Source organism: Ceratotherium simum, chromosome 18 (assembly GCF_057802395.1).
Source record: "Ceratotherium simum simum isolate JZ-2026a chromosome 18, ASM5780239v1, whole genome shotgun sequence".
Classification (NCBI taxonomy): Eukaryota; Metazoa; Chordata; class Mammalia; order Perissodactyla; family Rhinocerotidae; genus Ceratotherium; species Ceratotherium simum.
Window position 1 is genome coordinate 45,523,527 of NC_141917.1, and position 24,711 is coordinate 45,548,237.

The 24,711-nt window shown below is 39.4% G+C and overlaps 1 protein-coding gene across 3 annotated transcripts in view; it reads right to left on the reverse strand.

The window, feature by feature from the left end:
- The window catches only part of PDE4D (phosphodiesterase 4D), a 330,234-nt gene that overhangs the window by 40,417 nt on the left and 265,106 nt on the right, over window positions 1–24,711 (reverse strand). For 2 of the 3 annotated variants that reach the window (XM_004422848.3, XM_004422849.3), the window contains exon 6: window positions 11,403–11,515. In XM_004422848.3, the coding sequence (XP_004422905.1) occupies window positions 11,403–11,515 (113 nt within the window). Of the gene's footprint in view, window positions 1–11,402; window positions 11,516–11,601; window positions 12,299–24,711 lie in introns of those variants that run through there. The other variant, XM_004422852.3, reaches the window with a different exon arrangement.

A 24,711-nucleotide genomic window follows, 5' to 3' on the forward strand; every position in this document is an offset into this window, starting at 1 on the left:
CTTTGAGCAAAGCTCTCCAAAAAAAAAAAGAAAAAAAGAAAAAAAAACCATTCAAGACTTCAGTTCTCCTAAATCTATCTTAATTTTTGTATATTTAATGGAATTATAGCTTTTTTCATCTTTTGCAGTCTTTAACCTCTTTTGTGAAATAAAGCTTCCCTGCAAATAAGGAAATGACACCTATATATATTTAAGCCCCCATGAAAGCATTTCTCTTTATGAAATAAAGCCTTTCCAAATTTGAAATTTATCCTCTTCCTAAATTCTTGTGACAAAGCCCATCATTGTTAAAGTTGTAGTTCATTATTTTTCTGAAGCTAAAAAAAACTAGTCAATATAAAATAGAAGCTTTCTGTGTCAAAGAATGTATACTCCTTTTCTAAAACTTGAACTTGATGTAAAGGCATAAACAACAGAGAGTCACCTTACTAAGAAATGTTCTTTTCTTTGTAATTCTGTATAATTCAGTATAATTTATAATTCTTTAAATAGACACATAATTTGATTTTTGATTGACTCTCTCTCTTTTTTTAAATAATTTCCCACTGTCATGAAATATCTGTTTTTTCTTCCTATAGGGTTTGGATTGGAATGATCAGGTAGAATTAAAAGGAGAATAACAAAAGGAAAACACTTTGATACATCTTCTCAAAATATTTTGTAGAGTATTATTTAAGATGTCTTTACGGATATTTAGGTCTAAAACAAAAACACAGCAAGCAAAACACTGCTATGCCAACAATGCAAAGCAGCCTTAAAATCAGCCAGTTATTTTCTGAAATGAAGAAGACAGATATGAGCCTGCACTGACTCCACGATGGCAGCCTCATCTTTGCTGGTTGCTATGGACACATCTCTGTCAGGCCTGTGCTTTCTACTCTCCAGACCTGTTTATGACAGGCCGAGGTGTTTCCTATTATGGTGCCTATGTCTGCACAGCACTCTGCTTGCCAGTAAAAAAAGCCAGAGGCTGACACTATAGGGATTACAGTGCAGCAGACCAGAGATGCTGACGGGAACCCAAGTGTGCCCTGGGTAAAACCACACAGAATACTCCCTAACAGGCAAAAGCCAACAAACACACCCTTTCTTCCCAGGCTAGCAGGGAAAGTAGGTATGTCATTTTTAGTTGGAACAAACCTATAACCAGAATGGGTTACTGCTAAAATTGGGACAGAGAAGAAAGAATAGTTTACAGTCATCAATATGGCCTATATGATTTTTGTCTGTGTGCTATACACTGTTAATTTAAATGAGATGAGGCTAATCTGAGCATAAGCTATGCTACAATTTCTGATGAGTGTCTTAAGCAGAACTGAGATTCTTTTCTTTTTCTTTTTTTTTGTTGGTGAGGAAGATTAGCCCTGAGCTAACATCCATTGCCAATCCTCCTCTTTTTGCTGAGGAAGATTGGCCCTGGGCCAATCCTCAACATCTGTGCCCATCCTCCTCCACTTTATATGTGCAATGCCTGACACAGCATGGCTTGATAAGTGGTGCGTAGGTCCGCGCCTGGGATCCGAACCTGCGAACCCCGGGCCACTGAAGCGGAGCATGTGAACTTAACCACTACACCACGAGGCCGGCCCCCAGAACTGAGATTCTTAAGTGGGAAATGATCAGGATTCTTGTCAATGAAAGAAAAACACATTTCTTGCAAGGCATCAACTGTTAACGCACAGACTCTAAGTCTACCAATCCAAGGTAAGAAACGGCATTTACATTAACCAACATGATGAATAAGGTACTAATTTATGTTACCAACTATAAAATGATATATTGACACTCACTGAGTTTGGGCTAGAACTGATGTAGAGGGCCTCATCAATACTCCTAGTGGCTGGGTAGAAAATCACTGTTTATGTGTTTGAACAGTTATTGAATCCATATGCTTATCAGAAGCACAGCTTGTAGTCCATTAATACAAAGAAAAAAATGAAAAGTGTATCTCTCTCCCACAGTTTGAGTATAAGTTGAGATAGAGACTACACAGATGACCCAAAATGATGCAGAGACTCTCTAGAAAGTGAGCTACGTAAGAAGTCAGGAGATTTCTAACCACCTAGGTGGGCCTGGGCAAGGTTTGGGGCTCAATTTCCAACTCAGACTAGATGAGTCAAACAAACGATCACTTCTGCCTCTTTTGGTTCTAACACATAAGACTTGAGTCTGAGATGGATAATGGATAACAGTGACAATGATGCTTTGAAATACGGATCATGCTGAATTCTACCAAAACTACCAAAGAACTAAGTGGCAGGCAGGAACAGATAATATTTTCATTTTATTAATTTATATTAATTCCACTCAAAGGACACTACAGAAAAATTAGAAGAAATTTCTTCAATTCTTTGGCCAAATGGTCAGTAATTCCCTTGGAAAGGACCTGACAAACAGAGAAATTGAAACTATTACCCATAAAGGATGAACTTTTACCTTTTAAGCCCTTAGGGATTAGAAGAGTAAAATTAACCTTAGTCCCTGAGATTGATCAGTAATGATTCCTGGAGCACTGAGAACAGAAACCATTAAAGCTGCATTTCAAGAATCACCACAATACCATTCATACAATCCATCCAATATTCACTGAGCACCTACTCAACAAAGTCTTGTGTCCCATGTTACGGGGGCTAGAAAAATGGGTGCTAGAAAAATGGGTAAGACTAACGACCTAATGTACAATGTGATAAGAACAAAACAAAGAAACAAATATTATACTAAGAGTTAAGAGAACTACAAATAAAGTCCTGTGGAAGGTCAAAGGAGAAAGACATTACATCCAATTAGGGGAGGCTGTGGTGGGAGACACAGGAGAAGACAGGACAGAAAAGGCTTCATAGAGGAGGTGGCATTCCTGACAGGCCTTAAAGGATGGTTAAGATTTGTTTAATAAACTTTTTATTTTAGAAAAAGTTTTAGATTTACAGAAAAATTGTGAAGATAAGTACAGAGAGTTCCTATATACCCAATGCCTAGTTTCCCCTATTATTAACATGTTACCTTAGGATGACCATCTGTCATAATTATTGAACCAATATTGATATATTATTATTAACTAAAGTCCACACTTTATTTAGATTTCCTTAGTTTTCGCCTAATGTTCTTTTTCCGTTCCAGGATCTTATCCAGGACACCACATTACATTTAGTCGTCATGTCTCCTTTGGCTCTTCTTAGCTGCAACAGTTTCTCAGATTTTCCTTGTTTTTGATGACCTTGACAGTTTTGAGTACTGTCAGGTATTTTGTGGCATGTCCCTCAACTAAGACTTATCTGATGTTTTTCTCATGATTAGAGTGGGGTTATGTTTTTGGTAGGAAGACCACAGATATAAAGTACCATTTTCACCAGATCCTATCAAAGGTACATACTACAGCATGACTTATTGCTGCTGCTGTTAACTTTGATCACTTGGCAGAGGAAGTGTGTGTGTGTCAGGTTTGTCCACCGCAGGGGTACTTTTTTCCCTCTTTCCATATTGTGCTTTTTGGAAGCAAGTCAATAGGTACACCCCACACTTAAGGAATGGGGAGGGCGGAGTATCTACATACATTATTTGGAATTCTTCTGCACAGATTTGTCTATTCTCCCCATGTAATTATCTATTCAATAATTATTTCTATCAGTATGAACTCATGGATACTTTTATTTTATACTTGGGTTATATTCCAATACTAGTTTATTTTCTTGATCAAATAGTTCCAGCTTTGGTAATTGGGAGCTCTTTCAGTTTGCTCCTGTGTCCCTTTGAGATGTTCCCATCAATGTTTGTTTGAGCACTTCTTTACCTTCTGGCACTACAACATGTTCCAGCCTCATTTCCTGCCCCAGTTCTAGAATCAGCTATTTCTCCAAGGAATCCTGGTTCCTTTGGTTGGAGAATGATACTAGAAACCAAGACGAGGGTGCTAGGTGTGTTCATTGCTACTGGGGTGTCATTGCTTTAGGCCCTCTCAACTGACAGAGCAAGGAAATATTTGTGCATATACTAGATGGTTAAGATGTTGAGAGATGCAATGGGAGGCTATGTCCTTAATATACTTTTCTTAATTTTAAATTATAGTAAGAAATTCTGTGCCCAGGTTACTTTTAGTTTCATGCAGAGAATTAAAAGGGATGCATTCATTTATGAAAAAAACTGGCTAGACTATTCTCTACTGCTTTATGTCTTTCTGCTAGAAACAGCTCAGAGAGTTTTAGACATTCTGATAAAAGCTTAGGCCAGTTTGACGGGCTATACTATAAAGTTACACAAAGAGACAAAAGGCAAACTCCTTGAAAAGTCATTGATGGGGAGAAGAACAAGTGAAACATTCCAATAGTCAGTCCTATTTGGTTAGCATCAATGTCATTAGGCCACCATTCCCTCTTAAAAGCTCACTGGAAGCATAGGTGTCAGGATGGCAAACACCTTCTCCAACCCTCACCCCACCAAATGAGAAAAGAAAGATGATGTTCTTTAATAGATGGAAATAAAAGACTTAACCTTAATGAGCACCTACTGTGTTCCCGACTGTCTAGACAATTCCATCTTTTAATTCATTAAATCACAGCAACTATTTAAAGATGAAGAAACTAAAGCCCAGAAGGTAAGCTGTCCAATTTATACCCAGTAAAAGGCAGAAAGAGTGAATCCAAACCAGGCAGTCTGGCTCTGGGAGAGAGAGCTCTCAATCCATAGACCATTCTGCCTGAGAAATGAATGTCTAATGAATGGGAGATTTCTGCTGATGAAATTTGGCATTTTTCTCCTCTAGCGGGGAGATCCCATTAATGGCAGAGAAGGAAAACTATAGGTTGTTTAAAACAAACATATCTTTCTGACCAAAAATGACTCCCAAAATTGTTCTTGCTGCTGATTTAGACTAGTATATCCAAAAGTATGCCCAGTGTCTGTGAGTGGTAAGCAAAACGCTTTAAGGTCTATCTGGATGGGCATTTTCTCATTTTGTTATGCATTAGATGAGGCATTCTGGGGGGTACTTACATTTAAAATAGAAATGCTTTACATAAAAACATTCAACATATAACAATTATGAATGTACACAGAAAGTCAGAGCAACACTAATTTAGACTTATTTATTAAGTCTAATGTGACCAAAAGGTCATATTTTTCTTCTAAGAAATATTATGGTCTTACATTGCAAGGAGTCTATGACACATGGTTTTTCTTAATCTCTCTTTTTCAGCATATTCTAGGCATAGACGAAATACATGTAATTTATTGAGCACCCAGTATGTGCTATGCACCAAACTGAGCTTTCTATATATTATATCTAATGCTCTCAACAACCTTTCAATTTTATTTACCCCTTTTATTATCCCCATTTATAAATGAAAAAATTGAGATTCAGAGAAGTAAGGCATATTGCCCAAAATAGTAGATAAGAAGGAGAAGAGCTGGAATCTGAAGCCAACTTCACCTGACAAAAAAACATCTGTGTTCTTTCCACTCTACAAAGCTGCCCTAAGTATCACTGGTGTATACACCAGGCCAGGGAGTAAATATCATTCATCCTCATCACACACAAAGTACAGCAAAACAATAACAAAAATCCAAGAACACTAAACAATAATGATAAAAATATTTCATTAAAGAGAAGTGTAATGGATAATAAACCTATTATCACTGCAGTTGTTAATCCAATTTAACTAATTTCCTAGTGAATGTAGTAGGGTTGTTTGTTATTTAAGCAAATATCAAGCCTTACCCCCCATCACTGTTAGAGTGAATAAAAGAAAATGCCTTCTTAAAATGTCTTTTAAAACTAGTGTGAATATTAAAATAAAGTGCTACCCATCTCGCTTTTTCCCAGAAAGATCTCAGACTAACAGTGCCTATCAAACTATCACAAATCACCAGGTACAGCACTATTGCCCCAGCAGAGCTACACCCCACAAAATAAATCCCAGCTGTTAGCAGTTTTAAAGGATTGGTCTCTTTCTGAAAAAGAGATAATGTGATTCTCATATTTTATAGATGGATCAATTGAAAATCATGACATTATCAGCATTTCACATCTGCCATATATGTATATCTTAAGTAATAGCTACTATCTATGCGACTATCACAGAAATCTTCTTAAATTGAACGAAACCATTATCTATCATCCTTGCTATTTGGAAAACAAAGTTTGTTTAATCTATCTATAACATTGGGAAAAGTACTATTTTATCTCAGCCAAGTCTTTTGTTTTGAAATTAAAAAAGGAAACAAAAGGTCATAGTTCATAACGCTCTGAGACAGAAGTTACTGTTATCCCACAATTAAATCAAAATGTAATAACTGAAAGCAATTTCTCTAGTAATGACTAATTTATTGAATCACAAAAATTGGAAGTTATTGATAATTAAATGTTAGGGATATTTAAGTTACTGCCACTAAATAGTGATACACGAACTGAGTTGATGACAATAGAGACAAATTAAGATTTGTTTTAATCTTACTGTTTTATTAAGTTAAAGTCAAGGGCTTTACTATTCAATGAAACATAAAAATGTCTGTTAGAAGTGTTTCCCTCTTTCTATTATTACTTAAAATAAAAGCAAAGAAAGTATTTTTTTCTAACAGTGATCATAAAAACAGGCATTCTCAATCCTTCATATTAACTTTAAGGCTCTATATGTAAATTACATAAATCTTTGCCAAATCTACTTTTACTAAGTGGATGAAAAAGCAGAGAGCAAACTCAAAACATCAAGAAGTTGAGTTTCTATAGTTATAGAAGATACTTTCTAAAATTTAAAGTTTTCCTTTAGGCATGTTGATTAATTCTTAACAATTCTCTCACGACTATATGTCAATAAGTTTTAATATTTTAATGGAGAAAATGACTATTATTTGCTATTTGCTCTCCACAAAATTAAAATGTCTTTTCCAACTAAATTCAGCTTCTTTCCTGGCAAAAGTTAAACATTTATTTCTGTTCTGAGAGTTATCTAATACTCAGTAAAGCTGAAATATGTTAAGATTTAGCCCCTTTTAGGAACATTCTATATTCATTCCAGTACCCATCTTGCCCAGAAGAAAATGTGTCAGCAGTCACAAAAAGCTCTAGTGGATGAGATGTGTGCACTGACCACTAAGAAGCAGCAGGGGGAGCAGACAGCGAACACATTGAGAAAAAGCACCCCAGAAAAGCAATTCAATTTATAGGCAACAGAAACATGATGGAGATGTTTGCTAAAAACCAAACAGAGAAAATAAATTCCACAAAGTCGTCACGACCACATGTGCAAAGCTGGCCTAGGTACATCTGGAATGAACTAAACAAAAACCTTAAGTCTCTTAAAAGCATGTTTGAATCCTAACTTCAAGACAGACTTGCAGCTTGAAGCACGGTAGTTTCTAGCAATGCCAAACCTCGGAAGTGCCCCAAAATTACAGAGGAGAAACAAAATGCATTTTTATAGTGGTATATTTTGGGGGGAAATCAAAATGATTTCATTTTCTCCTTCAAAATCACTGCCCTTACATTCAAGGCCTGGTAAAATGTGCATTATTAAGTCAAAAGAGGATAAAGATATAGGGTTTCCCTAGCATAATCCTTGAAAGCCCTGAGGCTTAGCCTCCTGGCCTGCCCTCTTCGCATCCACACTTGACTTTCCATGAGAGAAAGGTAACCAAAAACACCATGAAACTATTCTGCATTAAAAATAGTCTAAAAAGGTATTTTAGCTTTGCAAAATCTGTACAAAAAAGGATGGAAATATGCCCACCAATCCCACACTATGCTTAACATTTTCTAAAAATTAATGAGTACTGTGTTTTCAGTTTTAGAGTAAAACAGAAAAAGTATTTAGCTTTTCTGTCTGAAATTCTGGAACTGGAATTTAAGAAAAGATTAAACTTCTAATTGGAACTTCAAAATATTTATGTCTATAGTATACCAAAAAAGTATAAATACAATGTAAGTGTTTTTTATAATATAGAAATGTGCACTAAAGACAGTTATCTAAGAACTGCATTATAAAAATCCATGAAAGTTAAAATGTCACGCACAAAATCTGAACTGAATGGTAAAATACATATTTTAGTCAAGTAGGCAACCAATGAAGTTTGACTTCACCCTCACATAATAATACCAATAACAACACATATAAGTGCCTACTACTGTCAGAAACTTATTTATTAGCTACCTGTTTTATATATATTCTTTCCAACTCCTGCACTGACCTTTCAAAAAAGACATTACTGTGCTCGTCGTATGCTAAGGAAACTGAAGCTAAAAAAGTTTAAGCCATTTCTTTAATGTAACTCAGCTAATAAGGAACAAAACCATGATTCAACTTCCAGGTCTGTGTGCTTCCAAAGCTTTGAGACCTCAGCAAAACCTCCCTCAACTGTAGCAATGAGGTTCCAAAGGAAATCTGTACAAATCTCAGGCAGATTAATGTTCTTATGAGGGTAAATGCTTTAGATTTAACCACTCAAATTACACGCCGTCTGGAGGCTCTTACCCTGCTTGGTACAAGTAACCTACGTGTACTAAAGGCAGTGCTGGCCCGGCCAAGAAGTCAATCATTTCTGTCTCAACACCATCATAAGCATTATGCACATTACAATACCCATCAGGAAATACAGCTAGTTGCTTCTAAAGCATCATTTAAAAGTTGCTCGTAGTTTAGATTCCTTTTATAAGATTTTTAGAAACATATGAATAATCTGGTAACCCAGTTTGTTAAATGGGTTTGAGGAATCAATTTCCTTCTTCCTAATAATCAAATCCATCTCCATAACAAATATTTTCTCTATAAAATCACTTAAAAATCCTGATCTCTTACTAGTATTTTTGCGTTATTTTAATCTATTAGAATAATCAAAAAATAAAACAAACCTTAAGAGAGAAGAAAACAGAGAAAAATGTCATGACTTTTCAAAGGCCAGAAGAGAATAACCTGAAAACACTGGTTGTTTTGAACAAGTACATGTAAAAAGAATGGATGGTAATAAAGCTAATAACCAAAAAGCAACGTTTCAGACTTATTCATTCATACTCAAGAGGTCTCAAACAGCCTAGTGGACGTGTGATGCCAGCTGCACATTTCCAGTTCAGACTGAGGTTCAGCATCACTCAAGGGACTTCAGATCAGCTGCTCCAACTCAGTTTACAGCTCATAGGGATGTGGCTTATTCCTGCCCTTGCTATCAAGCAGAAGGGTAACTTTAGGACCTTCACCAAGAGCGTTTTTTCCTTCTAAGATAATCCTTTCATCTATAAAAAGTCCTATGAGTTTAGCACTCATTTAGCAATGAATGGGTTAAAAAAGAGACATGAATGGCTTAGACATTAAAAGCTTAAGCAACAGCTTCAGCTGAGTTGAAATTTTTTAATGTTAAAAATAAGTGTCATGTCAATAATCTTTCAACCACAAGACTTAAACACAGCTAGAATGACTACATTTTGAAAAAGTCTTTTCTCACTTAACCTAGATTTCACTTCAACCAAATAAACCCTCCTCCCATACTAAACCTGTAAATTAACTCAAAGTCCACTTTGGGGGCCTGTTTCACAATGAAGGTTAAAAAAAAAAAATCCCTGTCTTATTTGGTGCTTTTCAAAGAAAGGAATCATTTTGACCAATTATTGTGACCTAAAGTTTTATTTTTATCTTAAAGTCCGGTTAAATTAATTACTTGATAGTTGAAGTCATTTACAATACTTTATTCGATTTCATGTTAATTTTTAAATTCAAACACAGGTCTCATCATTAAAAGTATGGACTTGGGGGCAAAGTAGTTGTAACTACTCAGGTTCATTTCACTGAAAAAGGAATCTCAAATCATCTTGTAAACATAAGCAAATGCTTGCACATTTCTTTAGGTGCCTTCACGTTCTGCTTTTCGTTTTACTACACAAAATCAACCAGAAAAGAGAATTAAGAACTCAGACCCAGAGCAGAATGGTCCCATTCAGCGTGTAGAACACTGGAGACACTCGGCGTATGTCTCCTGCTGTTATGAATCAAATTACGAAGGAAGATTTTATAAAATTAATCAATGAACTAAGAATTTGTTAGCCAGATGAGAACAATGGCATCTGATGCCACAGCGAGTAGTAAGAGAGCAATAACCCGTCATTTTGATGAGGCCCAAATGACACACACACAAAAATACAGATTTGATCACCAGTGTGCAAATGGCAGCTGAGTGTGCGTATGGATAGGTTAGTACCTGCAAACAGTGACTGGGGAGTCTCTTTTATTTTGTTTATTTGAAGCTAACTTTTCCTTTAAAAACAATGCTATCCATACAAGCACTGTCAACAGATAAGACAATCAAGTCCCTGATATGCTAAGGTATTTTTAAAAACTGCATGAGAAAAAAACAGGTGGGATAAAAACTACAATAAGCTAAAAGAAAAAAGCATTGCTCTCGAAAGATATGTGCACAGAGATAAACAGTAAAATGGTATAACTTTCCTGACCTTGTAAATAGGTGGCCACAAATACGTAAATATCTTTAAAAGGCAACTGTTACTACCACACAGTTACCAGTCCTTACTGGCTGAATCCCTCAGCCCTCTGCATCCAACATGCACGTCTCCTTTCCTATCCCTTCCGCCAGTCATTAAAGACACACATAATCCCCATTACTTCCTTACATAACTAAAGACAAAAGACCCCACAAATTTCAAAAAACTACAGAAGTGTCAACACTCTACCTTGCTTTAAGGCTGTATCAGGCTGAAGGCTACTTCTCAGCCCCCAAAACTCCATTAGCCACCAAGACCAGCACTTTGGCAGATATGGCACCAATGCCCCATTGAAGCACAGCTGTAACTAAATGACCTCAGAAAACTGGACTTCCCTCCAAGATTCACGGAAACAAAGATAGTGATCAGAATGAACCTTCTAACTTTGTTTACGTTTCCTGTGGAGACGCATGGTCAAGTAAACATACAAAAGCTCAGTCTTTACAGGGTATCCTGACACCTAGATAAATGGGGGTTAAGGGTCCAAGCTCACTGAACTCTTCTGAGTTTGAGTGCGGCAGGTGGTGACATCCAAGAGACTGCACTGACCTCTAGCAACTCTTATTTCCAACTAGGAGTCCGAAGAATACCCTTAAACAGGCAATGCCAATGGGCCCGACTGGGTTTCTGCTGCAAGGGCAAAGTGTCACTTAGGATCCCCTCCCTCCCAAAAAACACTCACAGACTTGGGGGTACTGCAATCAAAATATGTCAAAGTTGCTTCTGCAAAATGTGTAATATACCTAGAATGAATGGAAGAGAGAGGGAGGGCACAGAATCAGCAACCTCCCTCCAAGGGAGCAGAACCACCAACATGCAGTAAGTGTGACAAATCTCTGTTATTTCCCGGGGCTACGGGGACTAGTGGCTTCCCCGGCGCGGGAATCAGCAGCCTCGGGGCCTGGGTGAGAGCAGAGCCGGAGCTTACCTTGTTGGAGGCCATCTCACTGACGGAGTGCCTGGTCTGCAGGGTCTCTAGCTGGTCCAGACACCAGTCCAGCTCCTCCAGGGTCTCGCTGGCCAGTTTCTGGTAGGCCTCCTCTGCGAAGAGATAGGGAAAGGGGGACTCAGTTCTGAAGCGCTTCACGGGGCTGCCAGCGAGTTCAAAGGGGGCCATCGTGCCATACCCCGCCATGCTCGGATGCCCGGTGCCCGCACATGAGGGCTGCTCCTTCATATTGCCGAGCCGGGCACCGCGAGCGGCGCCGGGGCTCTGCTAGCAGGGCGGCCGGGCTCCGGAAAGCACGGGCTCTCCAGCTTGGCGTCTCAGGTCGGCGTCCAGGGAGCGCGCGCCAAGCGCGGCCAGACAACTTTTACACCGAGACAGCCCAAAACGGCCACGATGAGACTTTTAGACGGTGCGGCGGGCCCGAGCCGAGTCCCAGTCCGGGGGGATGGCGAAGGAGGCGGCGCGCGCGCCTCGGAGCCCGCCCCGCGGAGGGAGCGTCTGGTCCACGGCCCGATCGCCTCGGTGCCGGCCCCGCGCCGCCCCGCCTGCCGAGCCTGCACTCGAAGCGAATGAATCAGCCGCGGCCGGGTGTGCGGCCACCACGTTTCCTGTTTTCTTTCTCAACTCCTCGGGCGGCGGGCGCAGCGCGGCTCCATCGCCGCGGCTTTCCGGGAACACTCCCCCTCACGCCCCTCACGGCCCTCGGCGGCCCGGCCGCTCCTCAACCCCCTCACACAAAGATGCCCAACGGCCACAGCCGGCCCGGGCCCCCCGCCGCGTCCTGCCCCGCAGCCGGCGCCCCGGCCGCCCCGCCGCCCCGCCGCGGCATCACCGCGCGCAGCCGGGCGCCACTCGCTTTGAAGCCGAGCCGGGGAGGCGCGAGCGCGTGTGTGTGTGTCAGTGGGGCTGCTGTGGGGCCGTGCGAGGGGAGCGGCGGAAAACCCGGCGTGGAGCGCCTGCCGCCCGCCCGCCGCGGGGCTCAGGCGGGAGCTGGCGCGCACGCGCGTGCGGCCACGCACCTGCCCCGCGGGGACCCCGCGCGCCCGGCCGGGTCGCAGCCCCTCCCGGTTGTCCCGAGCCTCATCGTCTCCACCGCCGGCTGCTTCCTGCGAGGTTTCGCGGGAGAGCACGACGGGTGGCACCAGCAAGGTTCTTTAGGACCCGCGCAGCCGTTTCTGCGGGTTTGGGTTTTAGGGTTTTTCGGGCTTCATGTCTGAGAGTTTAGGATTTACCTACTCCGGGAGGAGGGTGGTTGTGAGACGAAAAGCACTTCTATTAAGACCAGACTTTTTCAGTACCCAGCCTAGCCCCTGCTAAGGACCAGACTTCTAAATTTTGAGGTGGGCATAAAGAAGCAAACAAAAACGTACAATGTTGTGGGTCGGAACGCTTTAGAATTCACCGATATGACAGTGGGCTGTATTTTCTCATTCAGAATTGTCTGAGTTATCTTCAAGGAACAGCAATGTGAATGCACCACATGGTATGGGCAGTTTGCACATGTCCTGCATACGTGCGCTCTTCGTCTGTGGAACTGCAAATCAGAGACCAGGATGGCCTTGTGATGCCAACCGAAAAGGTCTGGCAGGGTGTTTCTACCCACCATGCGCAGAATAAACTATAAACGTGAGAAAATGAAAAGACCATATCCAAAGGCATTATATGGAAGCCGGTTCTAAAATATTTACAAAAGCTGACCCCGAGGGACCATGGACACTACATAAACAGATCAATTGCAGAGAAATTCACGACATTAGCATGTGGATTAGCAAACCTTTTAGAGAGGAAAAAATATCCAAACTCCCAAGAGTCCATCTTATAAAACTTGGTTATTGTTAGACAGAATACATTGAAAAGCTGACATGAAATTGGTGAATTCCTTTTTCTGTGTCTTCGAATCTATAGGTATTGGAGGAGAGGAAATTCTACCCTTTAAATTTAGATTCCATAAATGATCAGTGGCACAACAAAAAATTTCACAGACTGAATCTCAGGCTCCTGGGATTTTCCAGATAGGTTTTTATATAAATTTTGTAAAAGTTAGAATAACTTTCATAGTATTTGTTACATATGCACGTGGCTCATTGTTATCACGGATTCTTGAACTGTTGGCTATTCACTCTGAGAACACTAGGTTAAAATTTGCCTCTGTTATTCTACTTTTTTTTCCTGCACCAATCTCTGTAAATATATACTTTAGGTGCACAAACAGCTGCTTAAATCTTGCCTGGTGAATTAAAATCTAAGATTGGAGCTTTCCCCCCTAATAAAAGGAACAACCTTAAAGATAATTTTAAATAGTTAGTATAAAATATTTTACCTATAGGTATATATAGGCTATAATATAGCCTATATATACCTATATATATAATATAGGCTATAATATAGCCTGTCCCTGATTATGCGAATATAAAAATATAACATGCCTGTTATAAAAACTGAAATATTACACAAAGATTTAATGTAGAAAGTCCCTTGTAATCCCAAACCCTAAAGATCTGAACAGTAGTTAAGCTTATGACCATAACAGATTTTCATTTTACTTAATATCTTCCATATGCAAGTATAGCATTACCTAGTTGTGATGGTAGTACATCTACTAGATGGTTTTGTTTTGTGTTTTTGCTTTTTCCTTCCCTCTCCTTTATAAAATAAGGATGTAGGGACTGTAAGAGGAAATTAACTTATTTTAGGTCATTCGATTTGTCCATAGTTAGCACATCCAATGGGTTAAAGATGCATAACCATTGTGTCTAGGATCTGTCCACAGCCATCTTTCCAGTCACTGGTTACATCCAGAACCCAGGAATCCCCTCTCCACACCTCTAAGGCTTGGCTTTCCATGTTTCTGTCCCTTGCAGTCCAACTCTTCCGAAGTCAGAGCCCCAGGGAGACCTCCCAGTGTCAGTAATCCCCTCCCCATCTTCACCAACTTCTCAAAGCTTTTCAGAAATACAGGCCTTGGACCTAGCAGGATGTGGCATCACACATTATATTGCAGTGTTTATTTTTTAATCATAATAGTAGAAAAGTAATTTAGGATAGTTTCAATGCTTCAAGACATTATGCACTTGAATACAGGACTTGCTCTAAAGAAGGCAATGAAGTGACAAGAGGAACAACTTATTTCAGAATATATACTTTATGTCCAAATCACAGATTAGCCTTTTGGCAATCAGCATTTAGATACAATCACAATGTGGTATGTACGTGTATTTTAAGTTCTAACTACTTCTATGTGCACTGTATAAATCTGGAGAATGAAAAAAATCGACCAGAGCACATCAACATACCAATAAGTAAGAAAATAATTACTAACAAGAGTAAAGAACAGTTTTTTCTATAAAACTGTTGTTCAAATAAAGAATTACTGTTGATATTAGCATAGAGCTAATACTACTTTCTCCAAATTCCTAGGTTTATAGGCAATATAGGTAGCCACAATTCTTCAGGATCATTATTAAAGCTTAACTTTTAGGAATTTTAACCCCAAATGTTCTAAGATGTCGAGTAAGTGACCTTTTCATCCCTACTAAAAAAGCCTCAATGTGAGGTTGCCAGCTATCCTACAGGAAATTGAGTCACCACACCAAACAACACACCTAAATGTCATCAACAGCTAGCAGGACAAAAACAGTGAGCTAGTTTAATTTTGGATTTTACCAAGAACACATACTGTATTCATTAAAAAAAAAATACTTTTCTCCCCAGAGAGTAGTAGTCACTGTGGCACTACTTGAAAATGTATGAAAACTCTTCTATTTAACTGTCCAAAATCTTGCCAAGTCAAGGAACTACAGGGAGAAAAATGCCCAAGCAAAAACTGTTGGCTAAATTCCATAAAAGCTAGGAGAGGGCTATCGGACAGCAACTGAGAAATAAGTTGAGCCTTTGGAAATCCCCTTCTACAGCAGCATCAGTTTTCTTCAAGGCACCCTTGAACTGTGTAACACCCATGGTTCTGCTCAGGATCTTCTGTGAACAAACAGTCCTCAATTCTTGCAGGCCAGCACTTGGCTTCCGTCATTGTGATGCGATCAAGGGTTCCCCTGACACATGGCCTGAAATGGTGCCAAGGGCTCCGGCAGAAGATGCTGAAGCAGCAGCTTCTCTTTGAAAAGCAAAAAAGTAATCACCTCACAGCCACAGCAGTTAGCTAGAGGTTGAGGTCGTTTTCTTGTGAATGTTCAGCCAATTACTCTCACCCACAACTTACCGCGACGTTGACCACTGAGGTAAAAGGATCCACTCTACGTAATGTGTAACTGTGTGGATGTTGGTTTCTTTACCAACACTTGAAGGATTAAATGTCTGAATACGTTTGTCGTAATTCCTAGACTGGCCTATTGGTGTAAATGAAGAGAACAGGTCCAAAAAAATGTCACTTAACTTTGGACACCATTTGCTTACTCTTCATTAAAACATAAATACAAACTATAACAGCTGATTCAGATTTTTCTTAAAATTAAAAAAAAAAAAAACTTCACTAAACAGCTCCTAAAAACAAATACTTAAATCTATATCTTCCTAACCAATTTCAGCTTTTCCCTCTCCTAATTCCAACCAAACTTTCCTCTTTATTCCTAAGGATGGAGTTAATAGTGTCTGAAGTAGGCAGAACTAGAGAAAAATGATTTCTACTTCACCATGTATTGCTTCAAGCTAGTCACTCCCTGAGTTCACTACAGTACAAGATTTGTGCAGGTTAGCTCTAACTTTTGCTGACTTATTATTTTTGTTCTATATACATTTTATCTGATGGGAAATGCATGAAGGAGTTGGATTCGCTTTCTGTGTGTACATGTAACAGGTTTAAGCAGAGCTTGCCAGTGGCAAGCTACTCTCATTTCCAAGTGTATTTCTGGCATCAACTTCTTGTTTTGAAGTATTTTAAAATCTTATAAAATATATAAAATTTCACTTAGCACGTCAAAAAACCTCCAAAGGGAAGATGTATGTAATTTTGTGAGATTTTTTTTCCTTTTATCTTCCCACTATCTATGATTTATTTTAATGCTGCCTAAGGGTCTAGTAGAATTTTTAAAATGAAATAAACACAAGATTGGGTTTCATTGACTTCTAATACCATCAGTAATTCAATAAACATTTATTTAGCACCAACTATGTGTCATGCACTTCATTAGAGTCTGCAAAAACAAGATAATGAAGAAAAATCTAAGAAAGCATAGATTCCGGTAGTGGAGACAATTTCACTGTACAGTCATGCGTCGCTTAACGACAGGGATATGTTCCGAGAAATGCGTTGTTAGGTGATTTTGTCATTGTGCGAACATCATAGAGTGTACTTACACAAACCTAGATGGTTAGCTCACTACACACCCAGGCTATATGGTACTAATCTTATGGGACCACTGTCATATATGTGGCCTGTCATTGACCGAAAGGTCGTTATGTGGCGCATGACTGTACAACACTGTAGAAAGCATTCTGAAACACATGGGCTATGGGAGAATAAAAGAAGGCTATTTAAATCAGACTGGGACAGAGGTGGAGTGGGAGAAGGCTGAGTCCTAAAGAATGAAATAGGAGGTAAGTGAAGGAGGGAAGGATTTTTAAGAGAGAACAATATGAGCAAACACATGCGCCTATGTTCAACGAGAAAAATGTGTACGTAGAGAAAAAAACTACCATGGGTAGGGCCTTGCTTTGGGGGAAAGAGGCTGGAGAAATCCGCAGACACTGGCCATGGAAGTCTTGTCAGGCATCTGCAGGTAGGGGCTTTGGACTGAGCCTTCAAGAGTTGGAGCCACTGAGTGATTCAGAGTACTGTATGATACGGGATCTGATTTTATTTCGATGGAAAATGCTAGGGCTCTGCAATAAATGGGCTTGAAAGAGGCAAGGCTGAAGTCAGTGAGACCATCATCTTTGGCCGTACTATTGGTAGAATAAAATTGATAAGTTATAGAACATTTGCTTCTCTGATGATTATTCTTATCTAAGACAATCTCAATATTAAAATTCTACATATTCATATGTTCTTATGATATGTCAAGCATGAATAGAAGGACGGCCCAATGTGATTTGTGAGGGTATAGACTTCTTGCTCTTAAAAACTACAATCTTCTAGTCACTGAAATTTTAATCATACTGTATTCACCATAACTGTATTCACCAGAATTTTTTCCAAGGAGAGGCTGTCTGCAAGAAAGTGTTTGATAGGGCTACTTATGACACAAGGTGAGACTTTAAGCAGCCCAGGTTTGGGTGGAACTAATCTGATCTCTTCTACATAGGAAAGGGGAAGCTGGTTGCTCCAGAGGGGGTGGGTGTGTGTGTGTGTGTGTGTGTGTGTGTGTAATAGAAAGGAGTCAGCTTGGTCTACAGGGTAATTCTCCCTTGTAACTCTCCCCTCCACCCAAATATTTAATAAAGTTACTGAAGGCACAAAATGCTGAGATAAAAGAGATTGTTTTTGTTTTGTTTAGTCCAGTGAAGGGACTGAGGCTGGAGGCCAGATTGGCTCAAACAGAAATGTCAGCCTAAGCTGACACTGGAGAGAAGAGGCAGAGAAAGAGGAGTAAGCTTTTGGAACTCAGTGTAAGAGTAGGGAGGGTTATTGTCCAAGAAATTGGAGTTTGAGCCAAGTTTAATCAGACATCTAGGTTGCGGACTCCATAAGACATGTGTGTGACTGTAAGCACTATTATTCCTTGACTGAAATTGGAAAAGTAGAAGGAGATGCCAATCTCCATCCCACTACATGCAAACCACAATCCCAGGCAATTCACCTAATCTTTCTTGGGCCTTATTTTTCTCACCTGTAGATTGGGGATATTAATAAGAACCTTGTAGATTATTTTAGTTTAAGTGAGAGACCATGAGTTAAATAACCTTGCATTGCTCACCTAAGAGACTCTTTCCCAGGCACTACACTAAATGATGGAGATTTAGCAATGAACAAAGTAGTTAAAGGTTCCTGCCTACTCTCAAGGAGTTTCTATTCTCCTGGTTATGGTGATCTTCTTTTCATTTTAATAAACATATATTGAACACCTACTATGTGCCAGGTGCTGAGTACACCAAAGGGAAGGAAATAACTTTGAGTTTCAAGAAGCTCGTAGTCTAATGAGGAAGACAATTGTTGGACAATATGTACGTAAGATATCTGCTAAAACCTGGCAGTAGGTAGAGGTACAATTTAAGCATAAGGCAGAGATAGGGGACTGGGAAGTGCCACCTTCCGCAACCTGGGAGAGATCTGGAAAAGCTTTCTGAAAGAAGGAATGTCAGCCCTGAGTCTCCAAGGATGAATTGAAGAGTTAGCTAGGTGAAGAACGAGAGGTGACATTTGAGATAGAGGGCAAACATGTGCCAATTCCAGTTGGAGAATATAGCCCATCCTGGTAGCTGCAAGCAGATAAGGATGTAAAGTTTAGCTCTGGCGATGGACGAAGATACAGGTGGAGAAGTAGTCACGAGGAATTTGGTATACTATTCTAAGAGCTTATGTTTTTTTCTGAAGGAGCCATTAAAAATCCGAGCTAGGAAGTCACATGGTCCGATCTGCTTTTCCAAAAGATTACTCTGGGAATAGTATGAAAGGATTGGTGGAGGACAAGAGCATTTAGGAGGCCTAGAGTGGGAGAAGAAGCTGGAAGGTCGGAGGAGAACCTCTCAAGAGCAAAGAAAAAGGAGAATTTCAAAGGAGAATATCAAGGCATGGCTACTGATGTTCAAGACAGCCCATATGTACCCACCAGTTTGGGCTAAGATGATTTTTATTCCTAACTCATATTTCAACAACACAAGACGAAAGAGAGTGTTAAAGGAATGCTAGTGAGAAAGCTTTTGTCTGGGAAGTTGTTTCAATAAGGTAACCATAAACATTTTGCAAGAAGGCTGAAAAAAAGTATTAGAACTATATATGTTATTTTTCATACTCCTGTTACAACCTTAGGAATCATTTTTATTCCCATGGTGGGGGCTTGTGGGAGGGGATCTGTGTTTCCATCATATACAATCAACCTTCAGGCGTGACATGGTCTTTGGATCTTTATTTTTGTCAGTCATAGTTTGACTGCACAAAGCATTCCTTATAGAATATAAGGAGTTTGAATACACGATCTCTAGCACCTCTCCAGCTCTACATTTATTTATTCTATGATCTCTGACACTATGTTATCTGGCAGGGTGTTGGTTTTCAGGTGTCCACTATTGGTTAACGTGCGTGCGGTCAGTCAGGTATTACTATTGAGGGAATTCCTGAATCCATCAGATGCCGTCAAAGATCCCATGTGATACCACAATTCTCTGTGTTTAGCTCAACTGTATACCAGGTATGGATGTTTTATACTTGAAATTGAGATATTCTGAGAAAAGGAAGTTATTGATAAACAGAAAGTCTTGGAGTACGTTCACACCCACTCTGCTGTATATTTACATCCATCTCTACCCCTGCCCCAAACATACTCCAACTAATACTTTGCCAATTGATTTACCAATTTCCTCTTAATTTCTGTAACTGCCACCTTCAGTCAAATCCTCATCTCTGTTTTTCTAGATTTGTGTAACAGACTACTACTGGATCTCCTCCGGTTCAGTTTTTCTCACCACATTCTTGTTTATAAAGTCAGAATAATTTTCCTTAAACTCTATTTTTAATGCGTCACTTCTTTGCTCAAAAATCTGCTGCAGAAATTCCTTCCTACTTACTGTATTAGTGCCATACTTCTCCTATTCACAGACGGCCTTTTTTCAGTGGGCTTGTCAATTCCATTCCCAGCTCTCCTTTATTCACTATCCCACCTAAGGCTGCCCTTCTTAGCCAATCCTCCCACTTAGATACAATCTGCTGGCTTCTGTCTCTATGACTTGATTTCTATCACTTTTATATTTATTTCTAGGCCTTTTTATAAGTGCCTAGGACAGTTCCTGACATTTACAGGCACTCAACAAATATTTGCGAGTGAATAACCAGTAAATATTCATGTTTTATAACAAATAAGAATATTTCTTTCCAAGTAAGATTCAAACAGTAATACTGTCCCGGGTATGGCTCTCTAGATGTACTCATCTCCATCTAGTTATCTCTTATACTCAATCTTTTGGTTTCAAACTCTGCTCTTTGTCTCTTTTTAAAGAATATTAGGAACTAACATTGCCAGAACTTCAGAATGGTTAAGCACACCATGGTGTCTTTCAGAAATGAAAAATTAACATTAGACTTAAAATGATAGCTATTATAATAAATACATAGAATGATATTTACAAAATCAGGTCAACTTTTGGAAGAATCCATTAGTACATAGGTGTGAAGTTTGAGAGGAAACAGGTGAATAAACTAACGGTCATGTGCCCTCTTACTAAAAGCAGGAGAGTGGCTTCCCCATGCAAATGAAAACTGGGAGAATAGCTGAATCTCCTAACTACTCCTGCTGCTCCAAGTTTAGCGAGTCTGTAGTGCTTGCTGTTATTTCCTAACAGTCATAGTTAAATCTGTATTTCTCTCTCAATATAATAAAATTAAATACTACTATTGCCTCTCCATGAGATTTCTGTGTTTTCACTGCTTCATTTCCACCATCCATCCCATCCCTGTCTATTTTCCCATTCCTAGACCCCACACGTGCATATTCTACTGGTTTTTACTTTTGTGAAAAACAACTTAGATTTTTAAATTCCAGACTCTTATTTCAAGTTTCCTCAGAACATGACTTTTCTGTCTTAAGCATCCTTTCTTAATCTTTATATTATCATTTCCAGTCACATTATATCATGTACAGATGGTCCCTGACTTACAACGGTTTGACTTAATGATTTTTCGACTTTACAATTATGCGGTACAGTACTCGTGATGGTGGGCCGCAGCAGTGAGCTGCAGCTCCCAGTCAGCCACACGATCACGACGGTGAACAACTGATACACTGACAACCACTCTGTACCCATACAACCATTCTGTTTTTCACTTTCAGTACAGTATTCAATAAATTACATGAGATATTAACACTTTATTATAAAATAGGGTTTGTGTTAGATGATTTTGCCCAACTGTAGGCTAATGTAAGTGTTCTGAGCACATTTAAGGTAGGCTAGGCTAAGCTATTTTGTTCAGTAGTTTACATATATTAAATGCATTTTCGACATATGATATTTTCAACTTACGATAGGTTTTTTGGGACGTAACTCCATCGTAAGTTGAAGAAGACCTGCATTTGTTTTCAACATAAATTTTACTTGATTCATTGCTCACTACTCTATCTCGTACACTCCATCATCCTCATCTCCTGATCTTTGTTCTGATTTTCCATGTGGTAGGAGAACTTCCTTAAATGATTGCCCATAAAGGAGACATTGGTGGTGGGTATACTTTTTGATTCCTTGCACTTCAAAAGGCACAATGCTTCTTAACCTTTCTGGAAGTCTAATAAATCCTTTAAGAATCTGATACAAACCTCCCCAGAAAATTGGACATAAGTTCATATGATCAACATTTTTTATTTTAAAAGTGTTCACTGACCTCCCTGGAGTCATCGAGGACTCCAGGTTGAGAATTCTTTCTTGAATGGAGAAGAGAAAATAGTTGTTTTAATCAACACTGCTCCAGAATCTTTTATTCAGAATCAGTAGCTCTGCTGCCTTCTTTGTTCTCTTATGCCCCTTCACTACGAGATACCAACAAAGAAGTAACGCCAAAGAGACATTTATTCCATTTAAGAAAATTGAAGCCTGAGCTGAGAAAAAAACATGCAAAAGGTGTCCAAAGAAAGGCTAGGCTCTTTTAAACAGGCTATGGATAGAGTCTGAGAAGGGTAATTTCTTATGACCAATTTTTTATTCTCACTACTTATACTATAAGTAGAAGAGATGAATGAGAAGCCATGTTGGCCTACTGGTAAATCTGCATTTGTTAATGTATATACATTATAGAGCAAGTTTCAGAACTCAAGATTATATCAAGTAAACTTGGCTTGTCCACCTGTAAATGAGCTGGCTCCATACATAAACTTAAGTAAAATAAATCAGTTTTCTAGTTGTACAAGGGTATCTAGGGAGGTTTAGATTTGGATAAGAAAGCTCTTACACACACACACAAGAAGCCATAACTTATAGAGTTCCCCATGGAAAGTACTGTGAGTGATCAGAAAGAGCATGGATTTTTGAGTCACCTAGAATTTGAATTCTTTTTTTTTGTTTGTTCGTTTGAGGAAGATTAGCCCTAAGCTAACATCTGCCAATCCTCCTCTTTTTTTGCTGAGGAAGACTGGCCCTGGGCTAACATCCATGCCCATCTTCCTCCACTTTATATGGGATACCGCCACAGCACAACCTGACAAGCGGTGCGTCGGTGTGCGCCCGGGATCCGAACCAGCGAACCCCGGGCCGCTGCAGCGGAGCGCGTGCACTTAACCGCTTGTGCCACCTGGCTGGCCCCTAGAATTTGAATTCTAACTTTGCCATTGTTCTGGTTGTGTTATCTTAAATTAGTCATTTAAATACCTGAGCCCATTGAATAGGGAATTAGTTTTTATGAGAACTGCATGTGAAAATGCATATAAAGCCCCAAGGGCTATATCTGACTTAGAGTAAGTAATCAACAGTAATTATTATTCTGACTCACCTTACAAGGTTGTTTAAATCAGTTAATGTGCAATAAGGCAATTAATACATGAGCGTTTCCCTTCTCTCTCACAAGTTCTCCATCCTAAACCAATTACTATCTTCCTATCATCACCATCAACCCTCAATAATTAACCAGTTCTGGGCTGAATGGGAGTGAAGAATCTAAGATCTAGAATAGCCTTCACAAGACCACACTAAGTTATGTGAAGTCACTATGTATAAAAATATGTACAAGATATGTTATTGGTTAATGACAGCACCACTAACTATGAGGTTACTGGGAGGATCATTCCAACATTTCCCAAAGAATGTTCAAATGAACATTATTCCTTCAAGATTCTCCTTACCAAAAGAATCCTGTGGTCAAACAAGTTTGCGAAATGTTGTATATGGAGCCTTTTCACAGTGATGTATAATGGACATGAACCTATCAAAAACTAAAAGTTCTAAAGCAAAGAGACTAGGTCATGTCATTTAACCAGTATTATCTAAACTTATTTGATCTTAGAACACCTTTTTTCATACAACTATCATCTCCTGAAGCATATTTTGACAACTTTGTCCTATACTAAGCCAGATGAGTCCTAAAACATAAACACAATACATGTGTTCTGTATGTTCCCATATATTTGAAATCTCCACCAAGGACATCTTATTTCCTCTCCTCAGGCCATTGTGTACTATAAATGGTCAGAGAATAAAATTCCTTCTTCCCTTTGTTCCTCTCTTTCTCCCCCCCTTTTTGTTTCCCCCAAGAAAGAAAGCGTCAAAAAGCCCACACATATTTATTGAGCCTCTCTGATGTACTGGTTGCTGTGAAATACAAGAACATGAAAGATTCAGTGCCTCGACCTGGGAAGGAACTTATAATATCCTGCTGAGAAAATCAGACACATGACCAGCTGCTGCTTAGAGACAGTGTAAGGTGGCACAGAAATCATTCAGCTTGAGAGTGCTATTGTAGTTCAGAGCTGGGAGGGGAAGGTATGCACTGTAGCTAAGCACGCAGGGTTCCAGGAGGAGGGCGAACCTGGATGTAGGTCTTCAACAAAATCTGTGGCTTGAATGGCTGTGGGAGGAGGGAGTCAGCTGGCATTCTTTTCAGGTAGACGAACTGTCTGGAGCCTGAAGAAGGGTTACATGTGTGGGTGGTGAATAGACTGCATGGAGTAGACTCCTTTGAGGGAGGAGAAGGGAAATGGAATTGAACACTTAAATGTGTGGCCTTGAGCTAACGGATATTGTGATTAATGGATGAGTGCACTGGTAGCCAAGGAGGATAAAATGAAGAGAGAAGGAGGGAGATGAAGATCCATTGCAGTAGTGCAGATGCACAGTGAGTGATAAGCAAAGTGTTCTAGAGGTATCCATTTTAGTGGCCTGCTATGACATTATGAGCAACAGAAAGAACATGACCTTAGGAACAGAGGCCTTCGTTCAAATGCTGGCTCTGCAACTGAGCAACCATGTGGCAAATTTGGGTGAATTATTTAACTTCTGTGTACCTCAGTTTTCTTTTTTGTAAAATAGGGCTAAAAATACATCCCACAGAAGGTTGCCCCCCAGGCCATTTTCCATATTGTATTTGAATTTTAAGACTAACTTTACTTTAAAAATCACATATCCATGTGCCTATTTCATTTTTGTTGGTTTCATTTCAACTTAAATGCATGATTTGTTAAAAATTATAAATATTTATCAAGTC